General features: G+C 43.1%; 5 protein-coding genes across 5 annotated transcripts; 2 read left to right on the plus strand and 3 right to left on the minus strand.

Moving 5' to 3' along the window:
* Positions 1-137: 137 nt before the first annotated feature.
* Positions 138-2,077, minus strand: EAE98_000254 (uncharacterized protein; the record flags this gene model as incomplete). Its single annotated transcript, XM_038947872.1, has 2 exons — positions 138-1,537; positions 1,597-2,077. The coding sequence occupies 2 exons, from the start codon at positions 2,075-2,077 to the stop codon at positions 1,065-1,067; spliced, it is 954 nt and encodes a 317-aa protein (XP_038815549.1). The 3' UTR covers positions 138-1,064.
* Positions 2,078-6,932: 4,855 nt separating this feature from the next.
* On the plus strand, positions 6,933-7,874 carry EAE98_000255 (uncharacterized protein; the record flags this gene model as incomplete). Its single annotated transcript, XM_038947873.1, has 2 exons — positions 6,933-7,348; positions 7,415-7,874. The coding sequence occupies 2 exons, from the start codon at positions 6,933-6,935 to the stop codon at positions 7,872-7,874; spliced, it is 876 nt and encodes a 291-aa protein (XP_038815550.1).
* A 5,301-nt stretch (positions 7,875-13,175) lies between these two features.
* Positions 13,176-13,460, plus strand: EAE98_000256 (uncharacterized protein; the record flags this gene model as incomplete). Its single annotated transcript, XM_038947874.1, has 1 exon — positions 13,176-13,460. The coding sequence occupies one exon, from the start codon at positions 13,176-13,178 to the stop codon at positions 13,458-13,460; it is 285 nt and encodes a 94-aa protein (XP_038815551.1).
* A 358-nt stretch (positions 13,461-13,818) lies between these two features.
* On the minus strand, positions 13,819-15,715 carry EAE98_000257 (uncharacterized protein). Its single transcript, XM_038947875.1, has 4 exons — positions 15,251-15,715; positions 15,051-15,203; positions 14,516-15,000; positions 13,819-14,460 (listed from the first exon to the last, which is right to left on the minus strand). The coding sequence occupies exons 1-4, from the start codon at positions 15,504-15,506 to the stop codon at positions 14,050-14,052; spliced, it is 1,305 nt and encodes a 434-aa protein (XP_038815552.1). The 5' UTR covers positions 15,507-15,715; the 3' UTR covers positions 13,819-14,049.
* A 402-nt stretch (positions 15,716-16,117) lies between these two features.
* On the minus strand, positions 16,118-18,292 carry EAE98_000258 (uncharacterized protein; the record flags this gene model as incomplete). The annotated part of the gene is made up of 1 exon (XM_038947876.1): positions 16,118-18,292. The coding sequence occupies one exon, from the start codon at positions 18,290-18,292 to the stop codon at positions 16,118-16,120; it is 2,175 nt and encodes a 724-aa protein (XP_038815553.1).
* Between the last annotated feature and the right edge of the window lie 13 nt (positions 18,293-18,305).

Consider the following 18,305-nt stretch of genomic DNA (forward strand, 5'->3'; position numbering starts at 1 on the left):
CGTAGTTGAAATGGAGAATAGACACGGTGTCAGAATAGTTTAGATATCAGGTACGTGTATTCAACTTGATTGATTTGCCTTTCATTATCGAATTGAAACAATTCTCCAATTCTATCAATTATTCACACTCTTTAGCTGAACAATACGCTCGTACTCAGAGTGAACTTTATTCTCCCTAGCTTTAGGACTTCTATCTCTATTTTGGCGATGAAATGGCAGAGACTTTCGCCTGTTACACACAATACAAGGTTAATCTTAGACGAATTCAACATCCGGGACTATAATGGGATGCAAGCAAGCTTGACAATGGCTGTGATTATCTTCACGCCAACGGACTCTTGAACCAACTTGGCGGATGTGGGACTATTTCCAAATGGAAGTTTGAAAATATGACAGTGGACGCGAGTAATCCGTATGAATGGCATGCTTCGCGACAAACGATAATTTGGCAAAAGGGCTGTATTGAATATGCGATTGTCTCTGCTGGCGCACCTGCGGGGTCGTGTAGTAGTACCCGATGATGGATTGAGCTTGAATGATCCCTTGATCTGATTGCATAGCTGTCTTAGTCTCGTTTGAACTGTCGTCAATTCCATATTTATGCTCTTGATTTCCGGCAGCGCTGTTCTTGCTTTCTTGCTTTCAGATCTTGGCCTCATGTACCGTGCGACTTCCAACTTATCTCATTCTGCTCACTTTAATTTTTTATTTTCTTAGTGCTAGAATTAAAGCATTTTTCAAGCATAAGGTTCCTGGAGCTCATGTGCTGTGATTCCTTTTTGAAGCCTGCTTGATAACGTTTAGGGTAAGCGAGTTATAAACTTGAAGAGATAATAGTCTGATGGGACTGTTACTTGTGTGGTATACCAGTTTTGTGATGTTCATCATAAACAATATATGTTCTTAAAAGTTTGGGTTGACAGAATCGTCTTGAAAGTTATGATATGCGGATGTCATGCGCCATTCATCCTATTAATCTCCTAAATTATCCACATGGTATAAAATATCGCCTCACGCCTCAATTACCCGGTCATGTTCACAAGAACGCTACATGACAGATATCCTCAATCCCAATAATATGTCCACTGCGGAGAACCCATAGCTTGATCTGCCCATCCCTTTCCCGGTTCATTGCCTCCAGCGCCCGCGCATACAATCAATGGCAGAAAATGTTCTTGTCCTCTTTCAGGATGCGCATCCTCAGCACCGGTCCATTGCCTCCAATCTTCTAGCTTTTTACCGCGTTCTTCAGCATCGGCTATTTTCAGTGTTTCTGTCAACCGATATGACCATTCTTCATTACGTGCTTTGTATGCAGGAGTATTCATGACACCAGAGAACATGAGACGAAGGTTGTGAAATGTCGGCATGCCACTACCAAGAATGGCGATTCCGCGAGAGCGCAAAGGTGCCAAAGCCTGGCCCATAGCATAGTGTTGTGCAGGAGAATTCGATCGTAGAACGGAGACTTGCACGATGGGGATCTGCGCTTTGGGAGCAATCAGGAGGAGGGGAATGAATACGCCGTGGTCCCAGCCTTTTTGGAGATTGGTGGTCAGTAACATGAATCAAAATGATGGCATTCAGTAATCAAACCTCTTTTCTCATCCAATACTGGTTTTAGTCCTGCCCCATCCAATAGCTCAAAAACCCCCTTCGCTACTTCTGGACTTCCGGGTGCAGGGTACTTTAATTTATATGTTTCCGATGGAAATCCAGAGTAATCATAATATAAATCATGATGCTGAGCGCTGCTTATATGAGGACGTGTCTCGGTCCAATGCGCAGTAACTAATACAATAGCCTTTGGAGGATTCGAAGTAGAGGAGTTGGGTGAAATGCCAAGTATTTCTGGAACGCGAGTGCTCATGGACTTTATGAGTTCGGCATGGCCAGGGTCGTTCATAACGGGCATAGGACCACCACCATGGCAAACGGATATCACCGGTGCAAGAGTGGAGCTTGAAGTCGACATACTTGAGGTTGAAGAGATTGAAGCTGGACAGGTAGGTTGAAATATGTTGCTATATTGGTGGCAGACTTTTAGTAGAGTTGTAGCTCGATAAAGAACGCGCATAAGGTGCAGAAAGAAATACCCAGAAAGTAGCAGATCAACAGAATTCTTAAAGTTAGACTCAGCAGATGTTAGTAGGTAGCAAAAGGGTATACAGCAAAAATTATATATAATGTGTTCAGGGTCTTTTTTGGATCTGGTGAATGACCCGATCTGATTACTGGGAACGCAATGCGGGGTGGAGATAGATTGGTAATGATGTGAAATCAATTGTGTAAGCAGCGCTAAAACGAGCTTAGGCGTTCACACACCCCTGTGTCGTACCCGTGCTCACTCCAAGCCTGAATTCTATGCCAATAAAAATCATTAACCTTACCGACGCATACGGCTTCCATCTCCGGCTATTTTGTCAAATATCATACTACATATCACTATATCCGTTGTGTATTTTCTACCCATTAGTGTTCTGAGAATCTCCCTCCGTTCCTCGAATCTTGAGGTACTATGTCTAGTGAATCTAGTACAGATCTTGCCGTACCTCTGTGTAGAATAAAGGTGGCATCTTCACCCTGATCCTATTTTGGAATTCTTGAAGATCATATTTCATGAGAATGATAGACATTGCAATCGCCGGAGTACTTTAAAACAGCTTCCGTGAATTAAAGTCTCTCTCATCGTACTTCTCTGTCTGCTGCTATAGTTGTCTCTTTCATCCTTTTTGTTGCTTCAGCTATGCTCCCGATATTGGATAAATATTTCAAGAGTCTCTGCCCTTATAATTATCCTTGTTTACAAATCTTCGTAAAGTTCCAGTTTAAGAAGAGCAATTGGGAAAAAGATGGATACATGACAAACAAAAGTTACTCCATGACTCGGAAGAACTTTGACGAACTTGCGATGGCGTGGGATGTAAGAACTTCAGTGTATTACAGAATTAAGCTAGAGCTCCGATCTTGAAAAATCGGCATTTTATCCTGAGCTGACCAACTTCATTGATTGCGAAGAAGAAGCAGGCGCCCGATTTTAATTATACAAGTATAGTAGTGTGAAGTTATTGCCACTTCAGTTCGTGGAAATGATGGAATCTCCAGGTGAACTTATCGCTTCAGTGGTGCACTAAAAGCATCTGGACTAGTGCCTTCATCTCAGTGGAGATTGCATCTGGACTGTCGACTTTCAACGAAAGATGTAACCAATGTTATGCGCCCCAGTTCAATTGTATTTTCAAGACGCGGGGCAAACGGACAGGTCGTTCTTTGCTTTCCGGACGCTGTGTGGTTTTCTATCCAATAACTAACTTTGTGTCCTCATCCGAATAGGGAAGATGAGATCCGTCTTGAAAGTTTAAAAGAAGTCACCCAACTGTTAGTGAGGGATGCCAGTTTTGATAACTTAGTTTGTAGTTTTTCCCCTCACCCCCAACATTATTGTTGGTCCAATCGCTGATTTTAGAGCATGAACAGATATCAGAGAAGCATTCAGTAAAGAAACCCTGATTCCCAGACAGAACTAATGAAATAATTCAACAGGCTCTTTCGATTACGCTTTCCCAAATCTGATGTTCCAATCTAGTCCACAAGATTTACGCGAGAATCCCTAATTTAGCGTGGCATTGCCGATCCACGTCACCCATACAAGCTTTTTTAGTTTGAGCTAATACTTGGCAGACAGCATTCTCGATAAGAACAGCTATTGGAAATCGCGGAGAAAGCGGCGTTATACTCATGGTAATCGGAACACGCAAGTGGCGATAGACTTGGAAATTGACTTTTCGGGACCAGATGAAAAGACAGATGTGATTCGGGAAAAATATCTTCTTCTCTCCATCACTAAACAAGTAATATTATGTATTAATGATCACATAAAGTATCATTGCGCGAAGAGAACTGATGGCCTTCTTTTATGGGTTTCCACATCAAGAATTGCGTTGTGAAGAGTTTCATGACTGATCTAAATCTCGAATCTATGAATTTTCGATTCCATCGATTCACTGGAAAGTCAAAATGATCAAGTGTTTAGTGGAGATGCAGAGCTGGTACTAAAAATTCCAACGTCAATGATTAGTGAAATGACATGGCTTAACATTAAAGAGAGAATAAGAAGCGATAGGACAAATTCAGTGGTCGATTTTAAGTTTGTACTATTGATACCTAGATATATCTAGTACATGATGATCATCTTCTAGGCGAGATCTAAGCGATTAGAAATTATTCGAATTGAAACGAATCACACTTTAGACACATCGCATCACCAAAATCACAACTCGAGACAATTTTTTTTAGATCAAGAAGTTTAAATATAGCCTCTTCATATCCCAGGTCAAGCCCAGGAGTACAATGAGACCCACCTCAGAGACAGTGTAATACTGAGGGGTTCCAAGTTTCATCATCCGATGTTAATTAAAACGCTCGGCATTCATAAAACTTGCCGGGGGAGGTCAACCCCCTGGCGATAGCCTACGATCCCCACATCCGGTTCGTTCGATTGTTCGCTCGTTTTCTCGTTCGTTTGTTCGTTCTTTCGTTCGTTCGTTTGCCCGTTCGTTCGTTCGTTCGTTCGCTCGCTATTCTTCGTATCGTCCTACACCAAATTGCATTTGACCTGCACAAGTACGACTACCTGCTGCCTTGCAACCTAGATGCTCGATCGTTCGCTCGTTCTTCGGTCGTTCGTTATTCTTCGATCGTTCGTTATTCTTCGGTCGTTCGTCATTCGTCGCTCGTAGTATCGCCCTCCACCAAGTTGCATTTGACCTGCACAGATACGACTACCTGCTGTGCCCTGCAACCTAGATATCCGATCGATCGTTGGTATTGTCGTCCTTCATCTTCATTCCCATCTCCTTCTCCTCCTCTATCCTTGGACCTTGAGAAAATTTTGAAAGGGGGGGGGAATGGAGATACTTATAGACTTTGGCATGCGCTAGTGCTAGCTTGGTGATCTGGAAATCCCCCCTTAGTCTCGTTAACGATTGACCAATAGTCTTCGCGAAACCTCTTTTAATGATTGAAATGAAGTTAGCCTTTTGCAAGAGCGAGTGATCCCACTAGTTGATTCTTCACCTCCTCGAAATTTCTCACGTCTTATCTCTTCTGAACCTGTAAAATATTTTCCAGATGTATGAATATCGCTTACTTCAGCTCAATCTCTAGCATTACAGTGTGTATTAATGAGCTTTCAGCTCTTCAAATGATAGAACCAAAACGTCTATCGCCCAACATTCAAATTCGTAATCCTGGTATTTAAAATGGACTTAATTGATATCTGTGTTCATATTCATGGGACTCCTCACATGCAAGTGAACCCAGAAATGAACCTGAGTATGATAAGCTTTGCAAGATCCATTCCTCCCCTCAATAGATTTATACAATAACTACTCATTCACTCGACAAACTTCGTCACCCCAAAGACTCATCTCAATAGCATTAGTCCTTCCTTCAATTGCAACAATACGACAACGATAATCTAACTTGAAGCTTTTCTTATTATTGTTATGTGTACATTTACATTCATATATCGACGGGTGATCTTGCTAACTGAATATTATTTTTTCAGGCTGTAAATTCCTTTCTCCGTGTGCACATTTTCTTTCGACATTTTTCCAAATTCCAATCATGCATTTTAACCGTCAAATTTTGTGGGGAGAAGATTTAACCCGTAGATTACTGAAGAAATCCTTCCTAGTTAATACCAAACCATCAGGATTTCCCCAATCTACATGCTTATTCCATTTGTATGTGTCACGGCCACTTTTTTTTTTTTTTTTTTTTTTTTTTTAGGAAATGATTCCATGACTGACGAATTCACCTGCAAGAAGAAATTGCTTGATAACAGATGGACTTTAATAATTCAGATAGTTTTTCTTTCATGATCTAAGAAGGATTGAGAGTAGTTTATGATGAAGAACATTAATACATGCGACGACTAACCGGCTTAGGGTTTGTTCAAACAAATAGCTTAAAGTCTTTTCAGAATTTTGAGACTAATTTGCGGGGTTCGTCTATCGTAGAACGAATTCTCCCCATAAAGAGCACAGTCGTTAATAAATCGCTTACATCTAGTAGCGTTATGTAGTAAGCGATCTCGGTTGGAGTCTAGAGAAGTATGAGCATGGAGTATGTTATCTTTATATCCTAGTTCACTATCTGTGGAGATATCTCAATAAATGAATAGTTGGATACGTCATTACCAGAATCTGTATAGACCCAAAATGGATACACAAGATCACTCACATGAAGAACAATCCAAAGCTGCGTAGCATTTTGTTCAGTCTTTCGCCAATCGAAAAGAATGACCATTCAGCTTGACATGAAATACAGACATGTATTCTTCTGTGAGACCAATGACTTGCATCAAGATCGGCATGTGCTAAGTGGCCAAGGCCCAGTAGTGCCATTGGCTAGAGCATTGAGCTTACACTGAGGAATCATTCCATCATCATGAGCGAAAATCTTTCCAGCTGACCTTATCAGGAGGACATAACCACATTATACTGTTTCGAATACTTGACTATTTCAAGTCTTATCTAACGAAGCAAAACCGGATTAAAAGAGAGTCGCTTAAGTTATCAAAGACCCTTTCTAAACGAATTTGTATGGAGTTTATAGGTGAAATTGTGAATTGCTTGCTTTATCAAATCAAATGGATGTCGTCTCGTCTCGTCTCCCTTAAAATGCCAAGAATGATCATTTCCTAAAATAGAAATGACCCCTGGTCATTGCGTGCTCTGAGATCTGCAACATTCATTGATATGATTCGTCGCGTGCACAAAAAATCTAGCCTTACCCGTTTCCGTTTTATTACCGTTGTCATTTCCCGACGTTCACGATACAAAACAATTCATCTAATCTCCAAAATCTTGCTTTGCACAACATATTTTATTCGAAACATGTTAACGCGATAAAAACTAATATTAATCATGACACTCTTTGCTATTCAAACAACTGGTCGCGCTGTGCTGCGACGTCCATATTTTCCAAGTCATCGGAAACAAATAAACTTCACTTCGAAGAGACACAACTCCAACAACTCTACCCCTGTACCTCATTCGAATCCCTCCCCAGAGAGCTCTCCGAATGGCACTGCGATTCCTATTCCTGCGACTATCGCGAATGTGCCAATATGGCAACGACTTGGTCCTTTGACTCGATCATTTCAGGCATACGGTCGATCGCAACGGAAGCGTCCTTATACTACACAATTCTGCAGTTCGTTGGTAATATATTTCCTTGGGGACCTGTCGGCGCAAAGCATCTGCGGAGATGATTATGATTGGAAGCGTACGTTGAGGGCATTGTTTATCAGCATGGGAAGCAGTATTCCGTCTTACAAATGGTTTGTCTCCTTGTTCAATCCCTCTGCAATGGAGAAGGCGTGAGGAAAGTATCTAACTATTCAAAGGTTTATGTTTCTCTCCAACAACTTTAACTACTCCTCGAAAGCCATTTCCCTCGCTACGAAAGTCGGTGTCAATCAAATGTTCTTTACTCCTATATTTAATACGTATTTCTTCGGCATGCAATCACTTTTGTCTGGAGACAGTTTACCGGATGTCGTCGAGCGTGTGAAGAGGACTGTTCCAACCAGTATGATGAACAGTATTAAACTATGGCCCGCGGTCACAGCAATCAGTTTCGCATGGATTCCACAAGAACATAGAAGCATATTCGCTGGGGTAATTGCGATTGGATGGCAAACTTATTTAAGTTTTTTGAACAGACGAGTAGAGGGTGAGATGGCCGGAGGTATCGAAAATACACAGAAAGAAGTTGTCAAGGCTCCTACGTCGAAATTATCAAAGGATATCGCAATTAGAAAGGAGTCCACCAAAGAGGCCCAGGAGCAGAAGGCCGAGGCTTGATCAGAATGTGTTGTTATTTATTCGCGGTGTATTTTATTGACATATATGGGCATGGTATAGACATTATACCAGATTTTTGGGTCAGCGGGCCACCGGCGCAATGGGCATTGGGTAAAGGGATAAAAATAGAAGGCACGGCGTTCTTATAGACTTGACTTGGGGAGCATGTCCCCTTAGCGAGAGATTCTAGATTTGGGATTATTATTTACATGGGAATTAATAGTTTCATTTATTTGTATTACCACTTCTTGAAAATTGTGTTGATTGCTAATTTTGTCTCTTTTACATGATCAAGTGCTTGGTATTTTCGAACTCGAAAAGATCTGTTGAAACATACTCAGATACGTAGGTATATCTCGACTCTCCGAGATTTCTAAACTTTTGAAAGCATACAATGAACTATTCAATTTCAGAATCCTTCAGACGATGTTTGTCAATGATTTGAGAAAGTTTGCGGAATGTGGGATGGTATGGGAATGAGTTCATCTTATTTTCGAAATTGTTTCAGAAGCTATTGACTTCAGAATCCGATTTCTGCGTCGGCGAGAGGGGTATTCACCGGATGCAGCACAAGATGAAGATAGAGACCGATAATTAGAGATGCTTTCTGATGGTGTGCTTGCTCGTGGATGATAGTTCGAAAGATAGTTCGAAAGATAGTTCGAAAGATAGTTCGAAAGATAGTTCGAAAGATAGTTCGAAAGATACCTCTAGCTACCCAGCATGTGCGTTCATGCTTGTGGAGGTATCGGGCGAAACAAAGTGACTGGTTCATTCGAATGAATCCTTTCCCCTAACCTTGTCCCGAACAATCATTGCTCGGGTCGAACATATTTTGTTCATGCTTTACATGCCTCTAAACATCGTTTATAAATGACAATGCAAGTTTGTGAGCATCATTGACTTCATTCCCATCCACATGGATAACTGGGTTTCTCGTGGGCTCGTAGCTCAGCATCTGCTACATTCCCAACCGGGTCTCGGTCTTCGATCCGAATTTTCTTGACTTTCGTTCCAGCATTTGCCGTGGACTTAAGAGTCTCTCGATCTTCTCATAGCTGGCGCAGTTCGCTTCCCAGTATGATACCCTAATAGCTTTCCACCGATCTATCTTCAAGCTGGATATTTCCAAGCCGCGGAGAGAACATTAACTCCTGGTTCTTTGAATCGATAGACGATGCAGTTGCTCGGTCCGTCATAGTGGATATTGACATCTTGTGAGCTATTGCTCCAACATCTTTGCCTTCCCTGCATCTGTTCCATAGAATTGTGGTAACAGTCTTCTCACAAGTACTCATTGTCGGCTTTTATGCTCATGAACCAGATGAGTCGCACTGCCATCCATTCATCACAATGGATGCTACTGAGTCGCTTGAGCCACTTATATCTGCTGTGAGACTTTTCGCATCGGATTGATCGAGGGTGCTAGTTTCAGTCTAGTATCAATCTTGGGTGAGAAATTGGGTTGATTTGTCTTGGTTTTCGGGGTCAGATTTAAGCAATCGTCAGTGCTTTGTCTTCCTCCAACGAATCCATTTCTCACTACCTTCCACCTATATCCATGATTGTTCTAGCTAGGTGTAGTATTGTTATCACGATGAGGATGGTGAAGTCAATATAGTACTATGGTTCATACTGCTGTGATATTTGTTAAGGGATCAAAAGCTGAGACTATGCAACCTGTATGTTGCATTGCCGAGGTGGTAGCGCAATCGAACGTTCCCGAGTCACTTTCTCCCAAACGAGATGTCGTCATTTTGAGTGAATGTTGGATGATTGCAATAATTCTGCGCGATGAAACTCTCGAACCTATCGAGAAACATGTTGCTAGGCTTTAAGCGGCACTAGCTCTCCAAGACCTTGGCCTGATAAAAGGATGGCGAAAGATTCGAGTTGGATCTTTATAGACGCTTCTGCTTGTCGCATCCGGCTTTCTTTCATTCAGAAGCCGAGATTATTAGTTTAGTTATTGTAAATCGAGGATGATCCATGGCCTCGCCGAACCGTTGATCGTCCGGTTCATAAGTCTTTACTCTGCTGCTGGATGGGGTGCCGGGTAGGCTATCGGTCTGGATGTTCCGGTTTGAAATAGTTATGATTATCGACCATACATCGGTCATCTCAATGTCTGATCAGGTACTTTCGAGACGACGAGTTTGCGGAAAGAACCGTGGATTGAGGCAATTCCATGCTTCATCACATCACCCCGATTTACTCATTATTGAGTTTCTTTCATCTTCAAAATACCGCTCCAAACCACAGGCATCACCTGTCAATTTATGACTGGAGACAAATGTCTCTATCTATATCGAGTGGGATTAGATAGATGGCCAACCGAAGATTATAGCCATCATCCTTTCCAAGATCAAACCAGAAACTCCTCGGACTGATAGCCTCATAGGATAGTCGACTCAGTAAGAGAGCCAGGCTCGTATGACGGGCTGGTGGGTTGTAAAACAGTCATATAATCGCACATGATTCGTTTCCAATTCTTTTTCTTCGAATTTGCATGTGCAGGGTAATCTTTGACATTTCTTTGCTGCAATTCTGCTCTTAGGACCGAACGGCGAGATATCCAGTGTTGTTCGTCGCTTGTTGGACAGCTCGAATGTATTCTCATTCTTTCGGCATATCCCTGCTCTCAGATCACCCGACAAGCGAAATCGCCTTTACTCTCTTTCCCATGTGATAATTCTGGTACATTTAACACACACAATCCATCACTGGAGATATTGTTGGAGATATCGAATGAGCACCTCGTACCTATAACCACCGTTGAACCCGTTTCATAAATGAGATGACGGGAATCTTTGCAATGATTACTAGCCTTGGTAATCTGAGATTATCAATCACTTGGAAACTCTGCCAGCCAGACATCTCTATACGTTAATGTCATTGTGTGAACGCAAAATTCTCACTGAGAAACCTATTGATCGTATAATGAACACGCAGCAAATCCATGAATTGATAACTTGCGGCGAGATGATGATTCGCATTGTTGCGATATTCTTGTTCTCTCTATTTCCACGCCCTCGGGGATGAGGAGGACATGGCGGATTATGCCGGCTGGTATTCCTGCATCAATCGACCTATTATACTCCAACATAGCCTGCGCAACACGTGTTCCCCGCATGATGTTCCGTGTAGATACTAACCAATGTGATGCTATATTTCGGGTGGAAGGTCAGTCTGTTGCTGGGAATTCCAAAGCAATCAACCTATTTTCCCATACCGGGCAACTATCTTCTCACCCAAAAAGTGGCGATTGAAACCATGCCATTCCTTCTCTACCGATTCATCATCTTCAAGTGAACATTTCAGACCAGATGCCCCTCTCACTCTCGAATATATCACATTTAACATTCATTCGCTCACAGCCTGGCATGCCTCCACACCTGGCACCAACGCTACCACCAGCCACAAATACCACAGGTCTTCTGCTTGGTTGAAGATCCGCTGGTGTCGTACTCCCAGATGCGAGATATCTCCCGAGATATGTCACCTGAAACCTCTGTTTCTAGTGTAAATTGCATCGATAGCTTAGATAAAACGGCATAGACGGTGTTCAAGCCCTGTTTCAATGATACACTAGCCTCCGTGAAGAGCAGGAACGACATTCAAACTTTCAGTCCTGGCATTCTTCTAATTTCTGGAACTGAAGAGTGTTTGCCTGCATGAATTTGCGAATAGAATCAGTTAATCCAGTGCAGCAACAAGCATGTAGGCTCTTGGAACCTGTTTTCTGACATCTCCTGGCGTTGTACGGGACCGAGAAAGCTGGCCCGAGTATCAGAATGGTAGAGCTCTCTAGCGACCTCGTTAATCAATTTCTGCATGATCTCGTGAATCGGTTGGTCGATGACCACATTCTGCGGAACTATTACAGTACCTATTGTTTGGTTTGTTTTCCTCTGGTGTGGCATGATCAGTCGACAAACTCTCGCGACAATACTGCGAAAGATGAAGACTGAGGACCACACCCATGGTTTTGCACATCAAGAATAATTTTCTTTGATACCCACTGTCCTATGCAGATGAATGGCATCTCCATCTGTAGATGTGTATTACCATTATTTGGATATTTAAGGACTCCCTGTAGATATTCATTGAAGAGAAGAACTTGAATCCAGTGGTCGCAGCATAAAGTCGCAACTTAGTCTGGAACCAATTGATGGCCTGCCTATCATCTATCTAAAGCGTGTCGCCACAATTCAGTTGGATTAGTCAGGGTCTTCGAAATCTGGATGTCCGTCGACAAGCAAGGCCAGCAAAGTGTATTGTAATCTTCGTGGTTCCTGATTGATACGTGACAGTGGATGACACTTCACTCCTAGGATTTTTTCAAACGTTGTCGTGGTCTTTTTGGCGTTCGTTTTCGTTCCAGGAAGACTCAGCCAGTTGTATGTTGGTAATGCCCATCCAGATGACATGGCTGCTGCTTCTGGAACGCATTTGAGCGATGTTTGGCATTCTCTTCCCATTTTTCTCTCATTGCTTTCCTCTAGGATGCTTTGATTTTGCGCATTGAGCCACCGACACCCTGTTTAATAGCAGGTATCAAGGGCTGAGACTCTTTCATTTCGAATGTCCACCAGGTCATGATTTTTAACATTGCTTTTGCTCCTTTCTGTACCGTGTCGGCGCTTAGTATAAGATTGGACCTCTGTGCTGGCGAATAAATTCCACAGGGATTTAAACTTCTTGACCATTTTGATAAGATTTAGAAGACATAGTCAAGTTGAGAGGGTAGTAGCGACTAGGTAGTGACTAATAAGCTCATGGAGGAAGTCGGTGGTCTGTTTAGAACGCGCCGTCCATTCAGATAGAAAACAGAATATTTGTAGTCAATCCCGAACATATTATTTTTGACTTGTGACTCTGCAAGTGTGACCGAAAAGCGTTTGGTTGGTTCATTTCTTTGATCGCTGTTACCGAGATAGCACTTAGAATTGTGTTTGATGGGGCAGAGTAACTTTTGACGAATGGTGTGGAGATGTGCGGGGTACCAGTCGAAGGTTTAAAGATTTCTGGAGTATATAACATGGTTTAGGTTGCTTTTAGTCTACCGTATTCAACTCGAGAAGATCAACAATCAACTTCCGCCAGCTTGATGACTTAACCCACTAGAGTATGCATCTTTGAGCTGCTCGCCTTTCTTTCTTCGCCCCAACTGCGTCAATGTTAGTGACAAGTCCCAAAACACACATGTGACTAGTGACTTACATCAATGTCACTTCTTGTGTGAAAATATCAAGGGCGTTAAAATTTCTCCAGCAAGAGCTGTAGCGGATGTTGGAATTAATGGCGCCGGTGTTGAAGTTGGGATTGATGGCGCCGGCGTTGAAGTTGGGTCTGCTAGGCGTATTGCGCGGCTTGACAGTTCGCAGAGGCTGTAACAACTATATCTTAAGACTTTCGCAACGAGCCGTGATATTGAACATGCCAGAAACACAGGACACCTTACCACGGACTGTAAAACTAGAAGAGACCTGGGATAAGCACCATTCCTTATATCTTGAAAGGAGTTCGGGTGGTAAGGTTGAACCATATAGCGATGGTCTCGATGCAATTGAAGCCCAAATTTGATATGTGACCGGTAGCAGTGTAAAAAGAATATGCGAGATAATGACGAGAAAGGAAGATAAAACGAAAACTATGTAATTATACCAACGTTGGCATCGAAATGTAGTGTTGAAAAGGGCGACCAGCACCAAAATAAGAAGAGAAATCACGACCAGCGTGAAGAAGTAAAGACAGAAGAATATTTGAAGAATGTTGGAAAGTCTATATCAGAATATCAAATTCTCTGCCGACTCATTCTACTACATTCACATGATGTTGATACTGATGACCAGTGCAGCCTTGAGCAATGAGCGGTGCGTTACTTTCCGAGACAAATTTTACTTGCATGTTTCGACATACAAGAAGGTCGCAAAAGAATATGCGCGAGAATATGTGAGATATGCATGATCCAGTGGTGAAGTATATTCGTTTGTACTAGCAGCCATGTTTTCGGGTGTAGTGACAACTTTTCTCTTGTGAAATTCGTAAAATCGTAATATTATATCAAACGCTACTAGGCTGACTCTGACTCAACAGAATGAGAAAGCAAGGCTCAACACGCAGCCTCCAAAACCGTGCATAATTTCAAGCATCTAGTGTCCAAAAACGTACGTTAATAAGGATACGCTCTGACTTCTTCCTCTTTCTCCAAATCAAGGCCCGCTTCGACTTGCTCCTTATGTTTCTTATCCAAATACTCCAATAGTACCTCACCATACTTCTCCTTTCCCTTGTACTTACTAACATCTTCACCCCAGCTCCTCACAGCACTTGCCAATCTGCCCGGTACATACGGCTCTTCGCATATCTCCGTAATTGGATGGAAGTATGTTCTGATAGTAAACACCACACCGCCAGATCTCGGTAGTCTCCTTAATGACTGCCGTTCGGAACGAAACCAATGATGCTCAACGGCTTTATTTTTCTCCGCAGTGTCCCAACTTACAGTACCGGGCGCTCCAGTTTCCGGACCAATGCTTGATGACCATGCAAGTTGATCATCTACTTGAATGAAATAGTTGTTCTGAAACACCGGTTAGTACATGTGGGCAGGCACAATCGCGCAAGTAGAGGCTTACACGCTGCACGGGTCCATTGGGCTGAACTCTGCGGAAAAAGTTCATCATTCCCTTCTCTAACTTCGCTTGGTACCCTGGAACGTCACCAGAAGTGTGTATTTCGCTCAACGGCATGCCTAATTTATCCTCCAAACGCCAAAATCCGGCGAGTAAAATCGCGCCAGCAAGAAGATAGTACTGTCCATCTTCCTTCTCAAACATGATTGCCAAATCATCTTGCGTGAAGCGGGCTGCCATCTGCATTGGATCCTCTGCAAGTGGCCTTTCAACAATATTGAATGATTCGTTAGTGAGAAGATTGTCCATGCCAACTGGAGTGCGTTTGTAAAGTGTGGGGTAACGTTCTGGAAGATACGCGCAAAGCTCTTCAAGCAGCTCAACAGCACCATCAAACGCTGAGGGATCGGTATAGCAAGATCTAGCGCCACGTTCAATAATACGTTTAGCTTTGTCGTCATGGAATTTCATATATTGGTTATCCAATTCTTTGAAACATTAGCCAGTCAGCCTATCATTTGAGGTATGATTTATGTACCTATCCATTCATTCCAGTCCATGTTGCGTAAACCCATAGTAATGTGATATGCTCCATAGCGAAATGGACGGTATGGATTTGGCTTCGTTTGCTGCACATCCCAATCAGGAAAAGGAACTGCTGTTGGGCGTTTGAACTGCATAGGCTCCCACACTATCAAAAAATCAGCTGCTATTCATCAACCACTTCATCATACTAACCTCCTAAAGGTCTCTGTGCTTTACCGTTCTTGAAAGTCGGCTTCTCCAGATCAGGTGTTCTCGGCCTGGCATATCTCGGTTTCTTGAACATCGTTGCAGCTCGTATCAATAACCATACTGCAAGGCAGACTAATCCCGCACCATAAAACAAAATCTTAGACTTGTCGTTGACAACTCGAGCGGCTTCTGAGGTGCTGAGTCGCTCGCAGGTAGATTTGGTCCATAGCTTGAAGCCATCCCAATTCGTCTCACCCATTTTCGCGATAATTCAGTCTTGAAAATGAAAGCGAAGGGAATCTAGATGTGAATTTTTGAACTGACTCGGAATCAAACATATTGATCTTTCAATACAATCATATATTTATGTATGTATCATGAATTGGGATGAATGATAAGATCTATCGCGCGGCAGAACCCCGCCAAATTCGTTCTTATCGCCAGGGACTTTTTTTCCGTTTCGGGTATGGGTTATCACTGTCAAACATCACGACGGCGTATGAACACCTCATCAGGCATAGAAAATATTTTTGATCTTGAATCACTTGATGATAATTGATTGAAATGATACGACTTTGATCACGAACTGGGGGGGAATTTAGGTACAATCTTTATGATACCCGCAGTACAGAACCACTTGGTCGTATTGGAGGTATTAGAACAATGCAAACCTGCTAAAATCATTTGCTACGTACCATTCAACCAATGAATCTGGAAATGAAGGAGAGAGAACACCCAGTTTTGTAACCACGAGCGTCGTCAATTGAAGTATCATCAATGTGAGTTTTGTTCAAGGTCGAGAAAGACCAAAAGTTTATTGGTCATGATTTTATTCTTTGCTACAATGATCATACATAGTCCCCTCATGAATTATCTACCACCTCCGTTCCCATTTTGCTGGCCAGGATGAGTCCATTGATTTGCTCCGTTTTGGTTTGCCCCATTCTGCTGAGCGAAGAATGCCGGATTTATGAATGCACCTGCTGGCAAGGGAGGAGGAGGAGGCATACCCGCCCAAGGGTTCGGTGCTTGAGCAAAAGGTTGTTGGGGTTGTTGAGGCTGTTGGTATGGTTGCTGATACGGTTGTTGATAACCTTGCGGGTACATTGGCCATACTGGAGGTTGTTGAGATGGGTATTGTGGTGATGGCTGGGGTTGATATTGCTGTGGCTGATTTTGATTGCTGTAAATATTCGAAGGTGGCGGAGGTGGAAAGTTAGGCTTTGGGGGTAATGAAGCTGATTGAGAGTTGAATGCCCCCGGACTTGGAATAGAAGGGGGCAATGCATGGCTTGCTTGCAATGAATTATCATGAGAACTGGTGTTTCGATCATTACGTCCGCCCCCTCTTCCTCGGCCTCTTCCCCAATCTCCTCTGCCTCTGTCTCCACGACCTCTTCCTCTGCCCCTACCTCCATGATCGCCACGTTGACTTGATCTGTTGTAATGCGAACCCTCTTGAGGAGCTTCACTACCACTTGCCCCCCCAGTAAATCCAACTGGTCTAGTAAGGGTTTTGTAAGGGCCATCCTCGGCTTCGTCGTAGTTCAACACGGCGTTGTTGTTAACAGGGGTATATGTATTTTGCGAAGCATGCCCACCACGTGTATTACTGCCATTCTGCTGAGTCTTAATACCTCTTTTCTCTGCCCTCTTTTGCCTTATCATTCGCTTATGCTCAGCCTCTTTTTCATCGTCAGAGAATTCCATTTCCTCGTCGCCAACTTCTTCGTCAAACAAGTTTGAAGCATCTGTACCTTTGTATGCTTTCAAAGCTTGTGTAAAGACGTACGTTGAATGCTGTTCAGAATAATACACCGTAGTTCCAACAGACAGTCCTGCTTCGGCAATTGCAGCTGCATTCGTGAATCTTACACAATACAATGGTTGTTCCACTCTGCCCAACGTTTCCGACACTACACCTATAACGCTGCGATCCTGTAAACATAGCACAGATTCTTCTCTCAGTACTTGATATTCTCCACTTGTGAAAGCTTTGATGAGAATGATATTGTCCACCACTCCTTCCACATCTCCCAATTTTGTGATAGGCATCTCAGGCGTTATCGTGACATCTGGTTTGGGTATCACCTCTTCCGGAACTTCGTTCTTCGTACGTAGGTGGCCTCCGGTGCGCTTTTCCCCACGTGCCACTCCCTCATCATCTGAACCCCCATCATTCTCCGTCATTAAGATTCTTGCTTGTTCTTCGGGACTTAATAATTTGTAGGCATTTTCTCCATCCTCCTCCTCGCTATCATCCTCGGATGAACTATCACTTGAGGAATCGGACGAAGACTCATATGGAGATGAGTCAACCTCCCATTCTGGGTGTTCCTCTTCTGTCGCTAGTGCTGCGGATGCATTGTTCGTTGCAACATCTGCAGTCACAGTCGCAGGTTGTAGCAGGCCTCCTAGCATCGCCTCCAAAGCATGGGTCAAATCTGGTTGATTGGCATGGGTCTCCGGTACTTGAATATCAATAGTGCTAGATTGTCCTAATGAATCTTTCAGCGGCATCTCTTTCCCTTGTTCAACATGAAGGTCTGCGGTAGGTTGTGACGGCGCAATGTCCATCGCGTCGTTGTTGGCGTCTTGCGTGTTCATTTTGGCTTGTTCTAGAGGCGCTTGTTCAATCTCCAAACTATTTTGACCTTCTTTTTGCTCGATGATAACCCCCGTCTTCTGTGAAATTTCACTCTTGATTTCTGGAAGGTTTTCTGAAGTCGCATCAGTGGTCACAGAAGTCGCAGATTCTTGAAGTAGAGGTTCAGCATCCGCCATCTTGAAATCTTCCAGGGGTTGATCATGACTGCTCTCCGGCAATTTATCTTGTGATGTGACCGATGCTTTTAAGTGAATCTCTGCGAGGTCGGTCTCCGCTGTTGGAGTTGGATTCTCAGACTTTGGCGCATTTCCAAGTCGTCCCAGCCCAGGTATATTGGAGAGAGTGGATGGAGATGAGGCAGATTCTTCACTCTCCCCTTTGAGATGGAACTTCTCCTCTTGCGGAGGAATTGACGGAATGGAGTCAGAATTACTCATGCTTCCAGTTGAA

Source organism: Botrytis deweyae, assembly GCF_014898535.1.
Source record: "Botrytis deweyae strain B1 chromosome Unknown BDEW_001, whole genome shotgun sequence".
Classification (NCBI taxonomy): domain Eukaryota; kingdom Fungi; phylum Ascomycota; class Leotiomycetes; order Helotiales; family Sclerotiniaceae; genus Botrytis; species Botrytis deweyae.

What these genes read in the sequence shown, in the direction of transcription:
- EAE98_000257 (XM_038947875.1), bottom strand. Translation starts at nt 15,506, where the DNA reads ATGGGTGAGACGAATTGGGATGGCTTCAAGCTATGGACCAAATCTACC. An exon ending in GGACTGGAATGAATGGATAG is followed by an intron (nt 15,001 to 15,050) that starts GTACATAAATCA and finishes AATGTTTCAAAG; the next exon opens with AATTGGATAACCAATATATG. An exon ending in CCAATGGACCCGTGCAGCGT is followed by an intron (nt 14,461 to 14,515) that starts GTAAGCCTCTAC and finishes CCGGTGTTTCAG; the next exon opens with AACAACTATTTCATTCAAGT.